Source organism: Cyanistes caeruleus, chromosome 24 (genome assembly GCF_971803275.1).
Source record: "Cyanistes caeruleus chromosome 24, bCyaCae1.hap1.1, whole genome shotgun sequence".
In the NCBI taxonomy this organism is placed as follows: domain Eukaryota; kingdom Metazoa; phylum Chordata; class Aves; order Passeriformes; family Paridae; genus Cyanistes; species Cyanistes caeruleus.
The window spans coordinates 707,402-725,632 of NC_141724.1; the positions used below are offsets into that span (position 1 = coordinate 707,402).

The 18,231-nt window shown below is 57.9% G+C and overlaps 2 protein-coding genes across 2 annotated transcripts; both read right to left on the reverse strand.

Annotated features, from left to right (window-relative positions):
* Positions 1–40: 40 nt before the first annotated feature.
* LOC111922428 (11-beta-hydroxysteroid dehydrogenase 1-like) lies at positions 41–5,581 on the reverse strand. The gene is made up of 6 exons (XM_086861999.1): positions 5,232–5,581; positions 4,496–4,626; positions 3,105–3,216; positions 2,321–2,506; positions 1,640–1,783; positions 41–1,076 (listed from the first exon to the last, which is right to left on the reverse strand). Exons 1-6 carry the CDS (start codon positions 5,317–5,319, stop codon positions 841–843), a joined length of 897 nt encoding a protein of 298 aa, XP_086718125.1. The 5' UTR covers positions 5,320–5,581; the 3' UTR covers positions 41–840.
* Positions 5,582–11,303: 5,722 nt separating this feature from the next.
* Positions 11,304–12,662, reverse strand: G0S2 (G0/G1 switch 2). Its single transcript, XM_086862001.1, has 2 exons — positions 12,495–12,662; positions 11,304–11,893 (listed from the first exon to the last, which is right to left on the reverse strand). Exon 2 carries the CDS (start codon positions 11,857–11,859, stop codon positions 11,551–11,553), a length of 309 nt encoding a protein of 102 aa, XP_086718127.1. The 5' UTR covers positions 11,860–11,893; positions 12,495–12,662; the 3' UTR covers positions 11,304–11,550.
* Positions 12,663–18,231: the final 5,569 nt, after the last annotated feature.

An 18,231-nucleotide genomic window follows, 5' to 3' on the forward strand; every position in this document is an offset into this window, starting at 1 on the left:
AAGGCGATAAAACCCCGCCAGCACACGCAGAGCTGTCCGGTTAGTACACTTTATTTAACAATTATTTTAATAATTAGTGTTGCGCGGCCGGGCGGGGCGAGCAGAGCACGGAGCCGCCGCTGCAGGCCCCGCTCTGTCCCTGCGGGTGCCGCCAGCGCATCACGGAGCGGGGGCGGCGGTGCCGCAGGACCGGGGGTGCCGGCAGGACCGGGGGTGCCGGGCAGGACCGGGGGTGCCGGCAGAACCGGGGGTGCCGGGCAGGACCGGGGGTGCCGGGCAGGACCGGGGGTGCCGGGCAGGACCGGGGGAGCCGGACAGGACCGGGAGATGCCCGGGGACCCTGGCGGTGCCGGTGCCGGGCAGGACCGGGGGATGCCCGGGGACCCTGGCGGTGCCGGTGCCGGACGGGACCGGGGGATGCCCGGGGACCCTGGCGGTGCCGGACGGGACCGGGGGATGCCCGGGGACCCTGGCGGTGCCGGTGCCGGACAGGACCGGGGGATGCCCGGGGACCCTGGCGGTGCCGGTGCCGGGCAGGACCGGAGGATGCCCGGGGACCCTGGCGGTGGCGGTGCCGGACAGGACCGGAGGATGCCCGGGGACCCTGGCGGTGGCGGTGCCGGACAGGACCGGAGGATGCCCGGGACCCTGGCGGTGGCGGTGCCGGACAGGACCGGAGGATGCCCGGGGACCCTCTCGGTGCCGGTGACGGCAGGACCGGGGGATGCCCGGGGACCCTGGCGGTGCCGGTGCCGGACAGGACCGGAGGATGCCCGGGACCCTCTCGGTGCCGGTGACGGCAGGACCGGTCCTGCCCCGGACCCTGGCGGTGGCCGCGGCTCAGTGCGGCGGGCGGGGGGCGCCGGGGGATGCGGGCAGGCGGTAGCGGCTCCGCACCAGGTAATCGAGCAGCTCCGCGGCGCAGTCCCGCAGCAGCAGCGGCAGCCGTGTGGAGCTGTAGCGGTAGTAGAGCTCCCTCCGGCGCAGCGCTGCTCCCTTGAGGATCTCCAGCGCGCACTCGTCCCGCGGGGCCGGCCGCTCCCGCAGCACCTCCGCGGCAGCGCGCACTGCGCGCTCTGGGGGCCGGGTCAGCGCCGGGGACCCCCGGGATGCGGGGACCCCCGGGGATGCGGGACCCCCGGGGATGCAGGGACCCCCCCTGGGATGCGGGACCCCCGGGGATGCGGGACCCCCGGGGATGCGGGGACCCCCTGGGATGCGGGGACCCCCTGGGATGCGGGGACTCCCGGGGATGCGGGACCCCCGGGGATGCGGGGACCCCCCGGGGATGCGGGACCCCCTGGGATGCGGGACCAGCGGGGATGCGGGACCCCCGGGGATGCGGGGACCCCCCCTGGGATGCGGGACCCCCGGGGATGCGGGGACCCCCCCCGGGGATGCAGGAGAGTGGGCACCCGAGGGGATGCTGGGCTGTACCAGCCTGTAAACCCGGGTTTATGTGGCGTGGGGAAGGAAATGAGTTTTGAGGCTGTTTTTTGGTGGCAGAGATTTTTGGTTTTTGGGATACCCCAGAGATGCTGCAGCAGTGGGAGAGGGTGGGGCGGTGGCGGAGGAGGGCGGGAGGAGCTGGGAGGGGGATGCTCAGCCCTGAGCAGGGACACAACAGAGCTGCTCTTACCGGTATCGATGAAGCCGAGGATGCAGAGCGTGATGGAAACATTAATGTTCTGAATGGTGAATTCCTGCCTCAGGGAGCTGAAAAATCCATCCAGGGCAAACTTAGTCGCAGAGTAGGGGACGGTAAAGGGAAACCCGACTTTACCTGGACATAGAGCGAAGTTCTGTGTTAACACTCAAGGCTGCTCTTTTGCCCTTCATCAGAGACAGTATTTTACCCAAAGGGAATCTGCAGTGAAGTGTCATCCTGGCACCTGAACAGCAGCCTTACAAATATTCTTGTTGGCTTCCGGCTCCTAAGGCCAAAGCCATGGCTCACATCTCTGCTCAGGGCAACCCACAGGAACCACAAAACCCTCAGAAGGGAGAGATGGGGCAAAGCTGAAACTCTTGTCTCTGGCCACCGAGCTGATCACCAGAACACTGCCCAATGTATGGGGTTAAACTGCAGCACTGGTCAAAAAACAAAATGGGGCGATTGCATTGAGTGGAAATCAAATTCCATCAAGAGAATCCCAAACCCATTTGGGGCTGGTTTAGGTGGGGTTTTAGTGTGAAGTAGTTATGGCTCCTGTACGACACCTGGGGTCTCTGTGTGCACTCTCTGACAAATGAGACAGGTGCCAGGCCCACCACCAGCAGGTGCCTTTGGAGTGAGTCCCTGGTGACACTGCCCACTCACCTGCCATGGATGAAACCACCACAATGCTGCCCTCGCTCTCCTTCAGCATGGGCAGGGCTGACGTGGTCATGGCCACGTAGCTGAGGAAGTTGATTTCCAGGAGCTTTCGGACGTGCTCAACGTCCCCATCAAAAAAGCCAAAGTAGGATGCGCCGACGTGGTTCAGGATCAGCATGTCAAGGCCTCCTGTAAACAGAAAAATGGGAATTAGTGCTGGGGGGGAGAGGGCTGCAACAAGCAAAACATTTTCTGGGAGCAGAGTAAGTGTAATCCAAGGAAATCAGGTTTTTGGGTCAGAGCTGTGGCCTGTTATCTCCAGAACAGGGATACAGCCTGGAGGGTGGCTGCCAGTAAATATTTTGTTGTGATATATTTTTGTAGTTCAAAATGCAAATCCCATGGCCCAAGGGAGATCACCCCTGAATTGTCTGTGGGCCGGGGAGGGAGGGGAGTGCTCCACACGGAGCTGGGCTGGTGCATTTCTGAGCCGTGACCCATGGCCGCAGTGGCCGGGGCCGCCGGATCCTCCAGACCCCGGCACCGCGCTGATGAAATTCGGGGCTGTGATACTGCAACAGGCTGTCAGGAGCCCACAGAGCTGAAATCGAGAGCGCAGTTCAGTTTGAGAGGCAGCAATGCAGGCAGAGGAGCAGGGCTGCAAAGGGCAGAATTAAAGGAGAATTTTTCCCGTCTCGCCCCATCTCCCTCACTTTTATTTCGCACGTGGCAAAAAGCACGGCCAGGCCGAGCTGCAGGCGCTGTGCAGAGCAGGTTGCAGACGTACCCAGCGAGGTCTGGGCCTCCCTCACCACGTGCTGGGCGAAGGCCGTGTCCTCCATGGTGCCGCTGACGAACCGCGCCGAGGCTGCTCCCAGCTCCAGGCACCTCCGCACCACCTGCACGACAGAGCGCTCAGCAGCCCCTTCCCCGCCTGCCCTGAGCTCCCTGGCATGTTCCCCACCTCAGACCAGCCCTTTGGAGCTTTGGGAGTGTGTTTGGAGCCTTGTGAGCTTCAAGGGGAGCCTGGAAGGTGATTCCCTGGGTGAGCGCGTCACCCGGGGCGGTCTGGCCCGTGCCGCGTGCAGGCTGAGCTGGAATTGCGGGTGTGCAGGGGAGCAGGAGCCTCAGCTCCATGGAATGAGGGTGTGTGGGGATGTGTGGGCACCACCTCGGACACGGGAACGTGCAGGGTGCTGCAGGAGGGGATTGCTGGCTGTGCAGAGCTCCCAGAGCACGGCGGGGCTGTGGCCATGTGCCTGTGCCTGTGATGGGGGTCCCCTCCCCGTGTCCGTGTGAGCCCTGCCCTGGCTGTGTGAGCCCTGCCATGGCCATGTGAGCCCTGCCATGGCCATGTGAGCCCTGCCGTGTCTGTGTGAGCCCTGCCGTGTCTGTGTGAGCCCTTCCATGGCCATGTGAGCCCTTCCATGGCCGTGTGAGCCCTGCCATGGCCGTGTGAGCCCTTCTGTGTCCATGTGAGCCCTGCTGTGTCTGTGTGAGCCCTGCCATGGCCATGTGAGCCCTGCCGTGTCTGTGTGAGCCCTGCTGTGTCCGTGTGAGCCCTGCCCTGGCCGTGTGAGCCCTGCCCTGGCCTTGTGAGCCCTGCCCTGTCTGTGTGAGCCCTGCTCTGTCTGTGTGAGCCCTGCCATGGCCATGTGAGCCCTGCCATGGCCGTGTGAGCCCTGCCGTGTCTGTGTGAGCCCTGCTCTGTCTGTGTGAGCCCTGCTATGTCTGTGTGAGCCCTGCTGTGTCCGTGTGAGCCCTGCCATGGCCGTGTGAGCCCTGCCGTGTCTGTGTGAGCCCTGCCATGGCCGTGTGAGCCCTGCCGTATCTGTGTGAGCCCTGCCGTGGCCGTGTGAGCCCTGCTATGTCTGTGTGAGCCCTTCCATGGCCGTGTGAGCCCTTCTGTGTCTGTGTGAGCCCTGCCGTGTCTGTGTGAGCCCTGCCCTGGCCGTGTAAGCCCTGCCATGGCTGTGTGAGCCCTGCCGTGTCCGTGTGAGCCCTGCCGTGTCCGTGTGAGCCCTGCCATGGCCGTGTGAGCCCTGCCATGGCCGTGTGAGCCCTGCCATGGCCGTGTGAGCCCTGCCATGGCCGTGTGAGCCCTGCCATGGCCATGTGAGCCCTGCCCTGTCCGTGTGAGCCCTGCTGTGTCTGTGTGAGGGTGTCTGGGCTGGTTACGTTCTGCAGCTTGGCCTCGGTGCGGGCGGTGAGCAGGACGTGGGATCCCATCCGTGCCAGGTGATAGGCGATCTGCTCCCCGATCCCCGTGCTGGCTCCCGTCACGATCACACGCTTCCCTCGCAGCATCTCTGCAGCAGGGCACAGCCAGCTCAGTCACCCAAATGCTATTAGAAAACACCTCACAACTTAATAAAAACAGATCTCGGAGTGCCCTTCGGAATCGGCCGTTAATTGGAAGGTAAAGGAGCCTGCGAGTGCACCCGGCACCAGCAGGGCTCTCCCATCTCCTGGAAAAAGCTGTGGAGCTGCTGCACAATGCAGGGACACAGGGACAGCTCTGGACTCTTCCAGCAGCTTTTTCCACAAGGCAGGGCGCAATTTATCAACGCCCCAACTATCCTGTAATAAAAACAATCCGCTGAGTGCGGACTCCAGATTTAAACTCTAACATTTCCCAGCCCCGTTTATGAGCTCTTTCCCTGCACGCAGGAAAATGGAGCGCTCAGTGCCCTCTCCCTCTCACCCCCTGCCCCACCTGCTCCCTTGGGAGGATTTTCTGCATAGTCCTTGCTCAGTTTGGTTTCAAATCTTTGTTAAAGCAGCTTTCCAGTTTCTGCCACCAACAGAGGCTCGGACGTGGCTTGGTCCGAGCTCTGTCCGGTTTCTATCCAAAACACCAAATGTGCCTTTTGGTAGTTTTTTCCTTAAAGACAGATTCACTTTGGATACTTACCCGGTTTGAAAGTGTCCCTCGCAGAATAGAACCAGAAGGCCAAAACCAATCCCAGAAAGGGAATGAGAATCTTTTGCAACCGACCCATCCCAGTGTGGAGTCAGGAAATACAGCGTGAGACAGAAGGAAGGAACAAAAAAGCCTCTGCAGAGCTGCTCCTGAGGGAAGCAGCAATGTGACCCTTTAAAAACCTGTTAGTGGAGGAGCTGCAGCTTCCAAAGCCCTGGAAAATCACGGGTGGGTGGATGGATAAGCCAAGCAAAGCCTTTGGTTTTTGCTCCCTGCTGCTCGGCCTGGCCAGCGGGGCTGTTTGGCTTCTGCCCACCTCTTTTCATATTTCCTGTCCTACGTTAAAATGCAGAATTTTGCACAACACCCTGGAAGAGGTGTGTCTTTGCTGAGCAGCATCAAGTTTCACTTGGAGAACATCAGAGGGAGCCCAGTGCAGGTGGTTAAACATTGTCCTTCACTCCTGCAGGCCCTGGGATGTGAGCTGGCTGTGGCAGGGGGACACCCACAGCTGCTCCTGCCCCTGGGCTGCTCCTGCCCCAGGGGCAGCAGGGGCTCAGCAGCACCTCGCACCCCAAGGAGCCCCAGCAATGCTCTGCTGAGGCAGAGTTTTTAACCTCTTTTTCTGTTTTTTTGGCTGTGAGCAGACGAGGGAGCTGGACCCATTTGTGGGGTGCAGCCACCTCAGCCCCAAGGGGCACGGGGAGGTTTGCAGGGAAACACCAGATGTGTTTCCTGCAGAGAAATCAGTGGCCTTGCTGCCACAGTTCCTTCTTTGGGTTTTGCAAGAGCTTTGTTCTGACTTTTAGATGAATATAATCTTGAGGAAAACCCACAGAACCCCCCAAACCTCAGCAGCAGCAGATTCAGTGCTGTGGATCTTGTGCCATAGGGATAAACCATGTCCCAGCTTTGGTCTGGGGCTGGGATCTCCATCCCACAGCACCAGTGATGGGGAAATGCTCAGGGAGCTCCTGGAACTGCCCAGCCAGCCTTCTCTGCTGGGACAAAAGCTGTGTTTGCAGGGCAGCAGCTCTGTGGTTCTGATTTCTGTGGGCACAGCACTCTGCTTGTCTCTCTGGAACAGAAGCAGATAGAATTGTTTAATGTGTTTTATCCCCTCATATTACATATTTAAAATCCATGTGCTTTAATTCAGTGGTGTGCCTGGGAGGGCAGTGCTGCTCTCTGGCCTTGCTGCTGCTTTGTGGATGTCTTTTTCCTTTTCTGCCTTTCCCTCTGATAAGAAGCACTCAGCCCATGCTTGGTCAGGTAACACCAGTGCTGTCACTGCTTTTCCTGCCTCCCTTTGCTTGGAGCTTGGGTTGTGATCATGGAATGAAATCAACCATCCCATTCCTTGGCTCTGGAAAAGGAAAGAAAATGAAGTAATTAACCATATCTCAGCTGGGATCTTGTCTGCGGCCGGCAGAGAGAGAGGCTCTTTTCAAGATATTTTAGTTTATTACTGGCATTAGTAAAGCAATAAGCACCAACCTTTGTGCACCATCTGCAAGGGTCAGGGGAAGGGATGGTGCTCTTTGCTCCGTGGTGGCACCAGGGGATGTGGGGCTGGAGGCTCTGAGGGATCCCAGAGCTGCCCTGCCTCGCTGGGGGTGACGAGGATTGTGGGGTTGGGTTGGGTTTTGTGAAGCAGCTGCTAATAAAGGACTGAACTATGGAATATTTTGGTCAGAAGTGGGCCCAGGTTTCCTGTATGAGCAGTTTTGGTGCTGTTTGGTGTGTGGAAGGGAGCGGGGCTGAGGTTTGCTCCCAGCTCCCCTCCAGGGTGCTCCTCACTCCCACTCACAGCTTTTTCTGGCTTCCTTTTCCTGTGTGCAACTTAAGAACTTGTTTTGAAGTTTTTCCTGGGGGCGGGGAGAGGGGGGCAGGACAGGCTGGTGAGGAAGGGTTTTGTGATCCCGGCTGCTCCCAGCCTTGGTGGGGCAGAGCCCGGAGCTGTGGAGTGAGCCTGTGCTCATCCCTCCCTGCCCTGTGCCTTCAGCTGGGGATGCTCCTGTGCCTCTGCTCGAGGGGATTTCTGCCAGGAGGAAAGGAATCTGGGAAGGAAACTTGTTCTGCAGACTGGGAGAGGGGAGCTGGGAGAGCCCCTGCAGGGAGCGCGTTCCAGGGCACGGCTGAGGCTCGGGCAGGTTTGTGCAGGCAGCTCCAAGACTCAAAAACACTTGGCAGCAATCTGGATACTGCTTCTATTTTTTCTTTTTTTGAGTGCTATTTGGCTTTTTTCAAATCACTATCAAATCTTTTTTCAAATCATGGTCAAATGCAGAGGACTTCCCTTTTTCTTTTTTCTTTTTTTTCTCTCTCCTCTTGCTTTCTTTTGTCCCAAATACATTAAAATTCTGTCTTTCCTACCCAGCTGTCCCTTTGCCATGAACAGAGCTCTAATTCCTTCCTTTACAGACAGGACCATCACGATATAAAGGGCTGCTCTCAGTTCTACTTCTCTGCTTGCACATCCTGCAGAAGCCCTTGGCTGTCACATCTCCACCCCTGGAAATGCACTCCCAGTCCCGAGGGAGAGGAGACGATTGTAGGATGGGCTTGCTTTGCTTTGACATCACATTTCTACACTCTGCTGCTTTAGAGAAAATGATGTGATGTTTAAGTCATTTCCAAGCCCTAAATCTGTGTTTTTGTCCCTATGTGACCAAACTGGGAATTGCTGCCTTGAAATTTCATCGTTGGACCTGTGGCTGCTCTGAGCCTTGGCTGCTGGCCATGTTCCCGGTGCCCTTGGAGCTGGGTGGCTGAGGCTGATATTCTTATCTGCACCCCTAAATTTAGCCTGGAATATCCAGTGTCCACACTGCAAATAGCGAGTGAGGCTCCCTGGAGACATTCTGCTCCTGCCTTTGAAGTGGCTGAGCTGTGAGGGCAGGGCTGCTGCTCCTGAGGGGCTGGGTGACAGCTCCAGCCTGAAATCAGATCTTTGAAAAGATGGGTACAGACAAAAAGTCACCGGATTTTGTGCCAGCTGCATTTTTCCTGAGGATTTAATGTACCAGGAAAGTGCCACGTTTACAGGTTGGAATAAAGCAGCTTCAGACAAGTGTGAGAAGAACAGAAATCCACCTCATGCAGTGTAACTCAGCCCTGGGGCAATGCGTGGCTCTCCCCAGGAGTTTTTCCCTCAGGATCTGGGTTTAACTCATCCTTAAATGCTCCATTTGCTGTCCCCAGCCGCTCCCTGGTCCTGTGTGCCTCATCCCATCTGGTTTCCCTCTGCCCTGCCCCAGTATTTACCATTCAGCTTTGTCTTTGTGCTTCACCGGGGGCTGTGGGGATGCTGCTGAGTGCTGGGGGATGCTGTTGTGTCCCTGGCTGTGCTGCAGGTTTGTCTGGCCTTTAAAGATGGGAAGTTTTGCTGAAGCCTTTCCCCTGCCCTGCGCTGGGCTGGTCCCCCATCCCTGCTGGAGCCGTGTCCAAGGGCTCCCCCAGCCCCCTGCCTCATTGCGTGGCTTAAACACGATTTACGTGGTCATGGTGGTGAAATGTATGATTAATCCTCGTCTGATTCCCCCTGTGCAGGCAGCCAGAGCTGCCCCAGGTGTCTGCGGTCCCTGGGGAGGTGGCAGCGGGCAGGGCTGTCCTGCAGCCTGGGCTGGCCCCGGAGGCTGTACCCAGTGGCTGTGTCTGGTGGCTGTGCCTGGTGGCTGTACCCGGTGGCTGTACCCTGTGGCTGTACCCTGTGGCTGTACCCAGTGGTTGTGCCCGGTGGCTGTACCCAGTGGTTGTGCCTGGTGACTGTACCCGGTGGCTGTACCCAGTGGCTGTACCCTGTGGCTGTGTCTGGTGGCTGTACCCTGTGGCTGTACCCAGTGGCTGTACCCAGTGGCTGTACCCTGTGGCTGTGTCTGGTGGCTGTACCCTGTGGCTGTACCCAGTGGTTGTGCCCGGTGGCTGTACCCAGTGGCTGTACCCTGTGGCTGTGCCCGGTGGCTGTACCCAGTGTCTGTACCCAGTGGCTGTACCCAGTGGCTGTGCCCGGTGGCTGTACCCTGTGGCTGTACCCAGTGGCTGTGTCTGGTGGCTGTACCCTGTGGCTGTACCCAGTGGCTGTACCCAGTGGCTGTACCCAGTGGCTGTACCCAGTGTCTGTACCCAGTGGCTGTACCCAGTGGCTGTACCCGGTGGCTGTACCCAGTGGCTGTACCCTGTGGCTGTACCCAGTGGCTGTACCCTGTGGCTGTGCCCAGTGGCCGTGCCCAGTGGCCACCCGAGGCTCGTCCCCTGCAGGGCCGCGCTGCCCGGGGTGCCTGCCGGAGCAGGGCTGCCCTTTGGCTGTCTAATCCCCTTAGCTGTCTTAGCAGCAGCTATTTTGACTGTTCACAACCCTCTTTGCCTTAAGCTGGTGACCCCGGGGTCGGAGCCCTGGCAAGAGGAGGTGTGGGCAGCAGGGCAGGCGAAGCTGGGGTCTGCAGCCAGGAGTGCTGGGGCCAGCCTGGAGGGCTCACCTGGAGCCCCCCGAGCTCCCTGTGCTCCCTTCCCGAGGATCAGACACCTGGAGCTTGTGCAGGAGCGCTGCTCTGGGCTGCTGAGAGCTCCCGGCTCTGACTCTCACCTCGCTCTGAGCCCTCTCAGCCTGACCCTGCTGCAGGACAGACCCAGCCTGACACAGCCACAGCTCCCTGCTCCATCCCAGCTGTGCCCAGGGAATTCCAGCCCAGCCTTCCCCGAGGCCCTGCTGTAAATGGAAAACCTCCTTAAAGGCTGGAATGGGCAGGACAATGGACACTCCTCAGCTGATCGCTCCCTTTGGGTCTGAATTCTCCTCTTTTCCCATGAACCTTCCATTGCTATCAGTGAGGGGTGCTTGTTCAGCCTCGCCAGAGACAAAAGGGTTTGTTACAGACTGAATGAAGTAATTCTCAAAGGCTATTTAAATTATACTTTAAATTGAGGAAAAGGTACTTTAGAGTTGATATAAAGCTTGAGCAGAGTTTTGGTGCAGATACTGGGAGGATTCTTTCTCCACTCTGTTCTGGTGAGAGAAATCATTGTCAACAAAATGAATTGTGGGTTATGTATTATGAAAAGGAAATAGTGAACTTCAGCCACATTCTGGTATTTTCAGGTCCTGATCTTACCTTGTGCAGCTCTGGGAGGAGCTGGGCACTGGGCACTGAGGTCTGGCAAGGGATTTTCATTTTCCATGAGCCAGTTTTTGGCCCCACTGATTTGCTTTTAGCTGGAGAGTGGCACATTGCTGGTGCAGCTCCCAGTTTCTGTGCAAGGTGTGCATCCTGCTACTCCCCCTGCCCTGTGGGTATCTTTGAGCAGATGAAAGAGGATTTTCTGCCCTGCTCAGCACTGGCAGGGCCTGTTTCCCTCCCTCCCCTCTCCAGTGTGGTCAGGATCACTCAGCTGTGGCTGCCTGGAGACTTTATTTGACTGACATGACACAATCCCAAATGCAACAGATTCTTGCTAAGCCCCAGAACATGTTTTAAATAGGTGAAAGTCCTCGAATGATCCTGGCAGCGCTCTGGGTAGAGCCTGAAGCCTGGAACATTTCCACACCCCCCAGCCTGACTGTGCCATCTCCGTGTTTTTCCATCTGTGACCAAGTTACTCTGCACAATCAGGTGTCTGTGCTGGCTTGGTGAAAGCTCCCAGGAAAGGCACGAGGCTTTTGGTTTTGTTTTTAAGATCTTGAGCTGTGCAGCAGCTGGAGCCTGTTGGAGGACGGCCGGGGCAAGAATGGGGTTTTGATTTATTTCAGAGCAGTTCTGTGCAGACGTGGCCACGGCAGAGACAAATCTGTGCCACTGAACCCAGATAACCCCACGGTACAGCCCCACCTCCAGCTCGTGTGACACAAGTGCCACCTCCTCCCCAGCTGGCCCCTTTGGGAAGGAGCAGCTGCCAGAGGGACAGACAGACAGACCCCCAGAGCAGCCTCACTGGGATTTATGGGGAGGGGGCAGCTCCCTCCTCCACTGTCCCCTAGGTCCCCCTCTCCCCACAAAAGGAGCAAAACCTCTTTGCAAATCAGCACGAGAAGGCTTTGAAAATAAACGCGGCAAGAGAGAGCAGCGGTACCGTATAAAACATTTATTGATCTTGCAAAATGGTGTAAAACGCGTCCTTAGAAAAATAAGAAACCACGCTGTGCATCGTGCACAGCTTTATACCAACAAAAGGTATTTTTCCCCACTGCTGCACAGCAGCAAATAAAACCCTTCACTTCTGGCGAGTCTCACACGTGCAGCATCCTTCAGCCGAGCCTTCTCCTGGTGCTGGGAGCAGCTGTGCGGGCAGAGTCTGTGTGCGGGGCTGGGCCGGCCTAGGACGCGTGGTGCCGGGTCACCAGGGCTCTCTGCAGCGCCGGGGCTGCCTTGGCCTTTTCCAGCACCAAATCCTCCCGTTTCTGCCGCAGCCGCTGCTCCCGGGCTGCCGCCGGCCGCTTCTTGTCCTCCTCGTCCTCCAGCCTGGCCTCGGAGCTGAAGGGGCTGCACACGGTCTCCACCAGCCCGATGACCACCCCAAAGAACGCCAGCACGCTGCCCAGCATGTACAGCTTGACCATCTTCCTGTTGGGCTTCTGGCTCAGCATTTCTTTGGCGAAGGGGATCAGCTCGTGCATGGTTTCCATCTCGGTTCTGCTGCAGTGGGTTTAGGTGTCAGTTCTGCAAGAGAAGAGAGGGACCTGAGTTAAATGCAGCTGCTGTGGAGGCAGAGCCCCCCGGGCTCCCTGAGCTGCCCGCAGACCCCCGGCTGTGCTTCAGATGGGGATCGGGGATATTTGCTGAAGGTTTGCTTCAGGAAAACACACCCACCGTGTCCCTGCGGTGCCGCAGGGCTGAACAGACCCTCCCTGGGACCGAACAGACCCTCCCTGGGACCGAGCAGACCCTGCCCGGGACTGAACAGACCCTCCCTGGGACCGAACAGACCCTCCCTGGGACCGAGCAAACCCTGCCGGGACTGAACAGACCCTGCCTGGGACCGAGCAAACCCTGCCCGGGACCGAACAGACCCTGCCCGGGACTGAACAGACCCTGCCCGGGACCGAACAGACCCTGCCCGGGACTGCACAGACCCTGCCCGGGACCGAGCAAACCCTGCCCGGGACTGAACAGACCCTCCCCAGCTGCGGTGAGGGGCGAACACTGTTTGTCCCACGCGTTTTGCGCATCCCCCCCATCCCCTCTCATCCCCCCATCCCCTCTCATCCCCTCTCATCCCCTCTCATCCCCTCTCATCCCCCCATCCCCTCTCAGCCCTTACCGGCGGTGTTGCTGCCGGGCCGGGCTGTGTTGCGGTGAGCGCTGCGGTGTTGCTGCGGAGCCGGACTGTGCCTGTGGCTGTGCTGTGGCTGTGCCTGTGGCTGTCGCTGTGGCTGTGGCTGTCGCTGTCGCTGTCGCTGTCGCGGCCGCTCCGCTGCAGCTGCTGCCCGGGGCCGCCGCCGCCTCCTTTTATCGCTGGCGGGGCGGGCGGGGACCGGAGCTCGGGCCAGCCTGGTCCCCCCCCCGCCTCTTGGCATGTCCTGCCCCTAATCCGGCCAGACGGAAAAAAAAAAAACCCACCCTCTTTTTTTATTTATTAATTTTTTTTTAAACCCTTTCCTCCCCACCTCTGTAAAAATTTTATTCTTATTTTTCTTTTTATCTCCTCCTTCCATTTCTCCTTCTATTCCTCATTCCATTTCTTTCTCCTTCCATTTCTCCTGGTGTTTTCCTATCCCTCCTTCCATTTCTCCTTTTTCTCTCAAAATACTTGTGTTTTTACCCCCTCCAAACTAAAAGAAATCCCCATAATTGTCTCAGTCTAATTCTCCAAGCAGAGATCTGATGCCTGGCTTGCTGTGCAGCTCTGTACCTGCTTCAGCAATCAATATTTGATATGTTCATGGAAGCTTTGCTGCTTGCCTGGGAGGGAGGGACAGGGTCAGTATCCACAGCTCCCAGAACTGGGCAGCGTTTGGATCCAGCTCTGCAAAATGTCCCTGCCCTGCTGCCCATTCCCGCTGGGGAGGGGGCGAGAAAATGCAGAAAATGCAGAAAAAGATGCAGAAAATGCAGAAAATGCAGCGTCCCCCAGGCCGAGGTGTGCCGGTGTTTGTGCGAGGTGTCTGCAGGTGATTCTGCAGCCCCACTGCCCCTCATTTCCCGGCAGTGACACAACTGGAAACTCCAAAGCCGGAGGAAGTTACATCAACTTCGGACCCATCCTTCACTTTCCCTGCACTTGAAGCTGAGCCTGTGTCACCCCCCGTGTGTCACCCCCGTGTGCCACCCCCGTGTGTCACCCCCGTGTGTCACCCCCGTGTGTCGCTCCTGTGTCACCCCCGTGTGTCGCTCCTGTGTCACCCCCGTGTGTCGCTCCTTGTGGCACCTGCAGGACGCTGCTGTTTCACCCTGGGCAGCAGCAGGAGGCTCTGCTTGCCTGGCCTGCAGCCAGGGAATGTTGCACCAATAACCCCCAGCATTACTGATGGTGCAAGAACGATTGCATCATCATCATCATCATCATCATCATCATCATCATCATCACCATCTGCTCGGGCTGCAGGGTCCGGCTCTGGCTGCAGGAATCCCGTGCATTCCATGCTCATCTCAGCAGCTGCTGAGCCCGGAGAGCTGCTCAAGCCACAAGAAGTTGTTGGGATTTGCAGCAGATGATGCGCTCAGGGACAGATCTCTTGGCTGATCCATGTGGCTGAGATGATGGGGATTGCTCTGCTGGGCAATGTATAGAAATGAAAATATAAACTGATGCTGTTGCAGCAAGTTTAGGGAGAGGTTGGTGCACGTGGAAGGAGGAAAAGCTCAGAGGGAGCCTTCAAAGGATGCTCTAAAGGAGCCTGGATCCCAGAGAGGCGCAGGCAGCCCCCAGAGCGCCTGGAGGTGAAGGGAGCTTGTCCCCAGGGCAGGAAGGGAAGGAGGGGGGTTCCCTTAGCCCTGTCCCCAGCAGACAGGTCCTGTGGCACAGGGGATGTGGATGTGATGGCCCCAGCTGGGCTTTGCCTCAGCCCACGCAGGGGAAGCTCTCTGAGAAGGAAATGACTGGTGAAGGGCACGGCTGGTGCTGTGTGTGCCCCTCCTGCCCCTGCAGGTGAGGAATGTCCTCCTTCCTCCCTCCCCTGCCTCCTCCTCCTCAGGTTCCCTGCCTGGAGAGCCTGGGCGCTGCTGACCCGCCCCAAAAGGTTGAATTTGTGGGGTTTTCCCCTGGTGGGGTTTGTGGGGCACTGAGTCAGCCCTGGCTGCTCACATCCCGCACGTCCCGCAGCACAGTGCTCCAAGGAAATGCTTTTCTGGTCAAAACTCGGGTTTTTTTTTTTTTTTTTTGCAAGTTTTGAGTCTGCTTAGGAAATTGCATTGCAAGACAGGCTGTAAAAGTTGCTAAAGACTTGTCTATCCCTCCTCAGCGTCTGGGGTTTTTTACTTTAAATAAAGGGTCCTTATCTGCTCTGCCAACTTGGCAGCCGAGGGTGCAGCTGATCCCTGAGTTCGGGCTGTGTTTTCTCTCTTCTGCAACACTCAGAAAAATGCCCTTTGGAGAAAAGATAGCCGGAGGAGACAGCGAGCAGACAGGGGAAGCTCAAGGTCAGCTCTCCTCCCTCCGGCTCTTTGGGGGTCCCTGTGCTGACCCTTCCCAGCCCCCAGAGCTGCCCGGGCAGCAGCGCCTGGGCCGCACCCGCCCCTGACACAAAGGCCACTGGGAACTGTTGGAACTCTGACATTTCACCTAAAAAATCGATTTTTGGTTGGTTTTGGGTTTTTTCCAGGCAGGGTTTTTGTTGCCTGCTGAACCTTATGTTTGCAAGTCTTTTCCTGAGGGCTGTGAAGGGTATTTTTGTTCATTAAACACTGATGGAGGTGTCCAGGCATTCCCAGTGGACTGAGAGCTGCAGCTTTTGGGATCACACAGAGCTCAGGATAATTTTGAGCATTAACCAGTCAGCTGATAATCATCTCTGGCACACACTTCTCATAGCAGCACTCAGATTGCGTTGATCTAATTTAACAACATTTAATTCAATTTTGGTTTAGATTTCAGTAACAAAGTCTATGCAAGCTCCTTGTGTGGACATTTAAATTGAATTAAGTGTGGATAAAACGATTAATGATTAACACTAAATTAGACTAATTTTAGCTGTTGCAAATCTTATTTCGGGGAGTCTGCACGAGGATTTTGTCAGGTTTAATCACAACTTTGATTAAACAGGGCTTTGAGGCTGGGGCAGCTGCACGAGTTGAACGTCATCGGGGGGAAGAGCAAAGCAACGTCAGCAGCCACAGCTTAACCTAAATCTCGCAGGGAGGGGAGGCTGGGGTGGGGATGAGGGGATGAGGGGATGAGGGGATGAGGCTCCTCAGCTCGTGGGAATCTGCTTGGCCTTGTCTGGAGGAGGGTGAGGTGATGCTGAGCTGCAGCTCCTGCTGCCCTGGCTCTGTGTGGGGAGATCCAGGGGGATGCTCTCGGGATGGAGTGCTGGCAGAGCTGCCCTGGCTGGAGTGAGGAGGGGAGAACCAGGGGGATGCTCTCGGGATGGAGTGCTGGCAGAGCTGCCCTGGCTGGCTCCCAGCCCTGGGGAGGGCTCCAGGTGCCTCAGCTCTGGTTTCCCTGTCCCGGGGCTGGCACGCTCCGGCCTGGGCAGGGGCACAGCAGGCGCTGGCCACGCCGAGGGTGCGTGCTGGTGGCTTGGGGAGGAGAGCTGCCCTGAAAGGGGCTGCGAGGGAAAGGGATTCTTTCTTGCTGCCAGAACAGCCCCATAGGAAGCTCCAGGAGATTTCCAGGACATCTGATCCGCTCGGGCACAAGCTGCTGTGGGTGGTGTCACCCTGAAATCCCGGAGGGAGTAAGGACAGAGAAAGGAAAGGGAGCCCTAAAGCCCAGCAAGGCACATTAAAGGTCTGTCCTACTGAAAATGAGTAAAATAATGCAGGTTTGCTTCCATTAGCCCAGCTGGGGCTGCTGGGCTGGGCCCAGGGGAGCCTCCCCCGGGCTGTGATGGACACAGGGTGAAGACAGCTCTGGCCACGTGGCCGGGCCGTGGTGACCTGGTCACGGTGGTGACCTGCTCTGCTGCTGTGTCTGAGGAGCGGCTGCTGCCCTGGACAGGTCACAGAGGCACAGCCACAGGTACCCAGTGTTGTCCTGTCTCCTGGAGGGGACCTTGAGCCCCTGCCTGTGGCTCCCTGGGTGTGGCACAGCCTGGGCAGGAGCATTGGGCACAGCTGCTGCCCCTGTGCCCATGGGCGGGCAGGGCTCGGGCACTGCTGGGCTTTGTGACTGGGAGCTCCAGGGGCAGTGCCCAGCCAGGGAGGGCAGCAAAGGCAGGACCAGCCTCAGGTCCTGGCAGCTCAAACCCCGTGCACAGCCACGGCTTTGTTCCAGCTGCAGCATTTGGGGGAGGCTGGGGCTGGCAGGCAGGAGCAGCAAACAGCGTCTCCTTCGTGTCACACACGGGGACAGTCTGGGGCTTAAAGGGGGCTCCTAAATGCCCCATTCATTTAAACTTCTGCCCTGGCTGCTGCAGGGGGAGCCTGTGGGGGGCTCTGCAGCAGAGGTGCACAGACCCCTCCATTCCACCGCCTGGAAGAGCCAAAACCCTCCAGAGGGGAGCTGGCCGCTTTCCTAATGGAATATTTTCCTGTTTAGAAATCGGGGACGTGACAAAAATAACGCTGTTCCCCTGCAAGGATAATTTTATCAAGGTCCCGGTGGGAAGCGGGCACCGTGCCAGGCTGTGCCCTGCCAGCTCTGCTCCGGGTCCCTGCTCCTGGGGGCTCTGCAGCCCAGCCCCTCCTGCCCCACGGGGGACACGGGGGGTCCGTGCCCACCCATCCTGGGGCAACTCCGTGGGGTGGGGCAAGGAGCTGGGGGGAAAAAAGAGATCCCAGTTAAAGGGCAAATCCTGAGCCTTTGCTTTGCTCCAGTGGAGCTGAAGGGATTTGGGGCAGTTGCTGTGCTCCAGCGCTGGGCTGGGTGTGGAGCAGGTCCTGAGCTCTGTGCTGGCCACAGCTGTCCCCTCCCTGGCAGCACGGGCGTGTTCCAGCTGTGCCCACAGCTGGCACTGGGCAGGGGCTGCAGGGCTGCACAGGCAGCCTGGGCTCTCAGGGCTGCTGCACCTTGGAGCCAGCTCCCAGAGCTATTGCAATTTAAACCCAAAGTAGGTCAGTGACGTTTTGGTTCAAAGTTTTATTTGCTCTCGGAGCAGGTTTTCAGAACATGAATTGGAATTTTGTCAGGAATTCCTGAAATGCTTTTAAAGGGGTAATTAGCAAAGCCAGTGATTTAAATCATCTCTGCTAGAATAAGGAGGTGATTTGCTGGTCAGGTTTGAATTAAAGTGAGAAATTAAAAGATTAGGTGGAGGAAAACTTCTTTTATTACTGATACCATTAATCTTGCAACCAGCTGGCAGGACCCTGCACCCTCCTGTGGTTCTGCTTTCCAGCAGCCGCCCGTGATGACCTTCTGTCCCCAGAGCTGTGACTTCCAGCTGAAAGCCAAATCCATCCAGGGTGCCAGGGTGGCAGCGTCAGTGTCCTCTGAGCTGTCCCCTCCATGTCACTGCTGGCTCTCAGGCCTGGTGCTGCACCCTGGAGCTGCACAGCTGCAGCATTAGCTGCACTGGAGCCTTGCTGCCTGTCCTGCAGCGCTGGCCCAGCCTGTCCTGTGCTGTGGATGTGCCTGGGCGTGGGGAGCAGCAGCTGTGCTGATCTGCTCCTGGACAGGAGCTCCGTGCACAGGAATGTCCTGTCGGGGCAGGGGATGTCCCGTGACTCACAGCTGCTCTCCTGCAGCAGGTAATTTTATTTGTTTTCCAGGGAATGTCTCACCCAGCCCTCCCAGGGCTGCGGGCACAGCCTGGCACAGGTTGGCACAGGCTGAGCTGGAGAGGAGCTGGAGCCCTGTGAGCATCCCCCTGTCTGTCCCACTGATCCCACATTGCTCCAGAGCTTGCACTGCATTTGCTGTGGTGTGTTTTTACCCTCAGTTTCCATCTCCATCTATA

What these genes read in the sequence shown, in the direction of transcription:
- G0S2 (XM_086862001.1), bottom strand. Translation starts at nt 11,859, where the DNA reads ATGGAAACCATGCACGAGCTGATCCCCTTCGCCAAAGAAATGCTGAGC.
- LOC111922428 (XM_086861999.1), bottom strand. Translation starts at nt 5,319, where the DNA reads ATGGGTCGGTTGCAAAAGATTCTCATTCCCTTTCTGGGATTGGTTTTG. An exon ending in CCGAGGCCAAGCTGCAGAAC is followed by an intron (nt 3,217 to 4,495) that starts GTAACCAGCCCA and finishes TCTGTCGTGCAG; the next exon opens with GTGGTGCGGAGGTGCCTGGA. An exon ending in GGAGGCCCAGACCTCGCTGG is followed by an intron (nt 2,507 to 3,104) that starts GTACGTCTGCAA and finishes TTCTGTTTACAG; the next exon opens with GAGGCCTTGACATGCTGATC.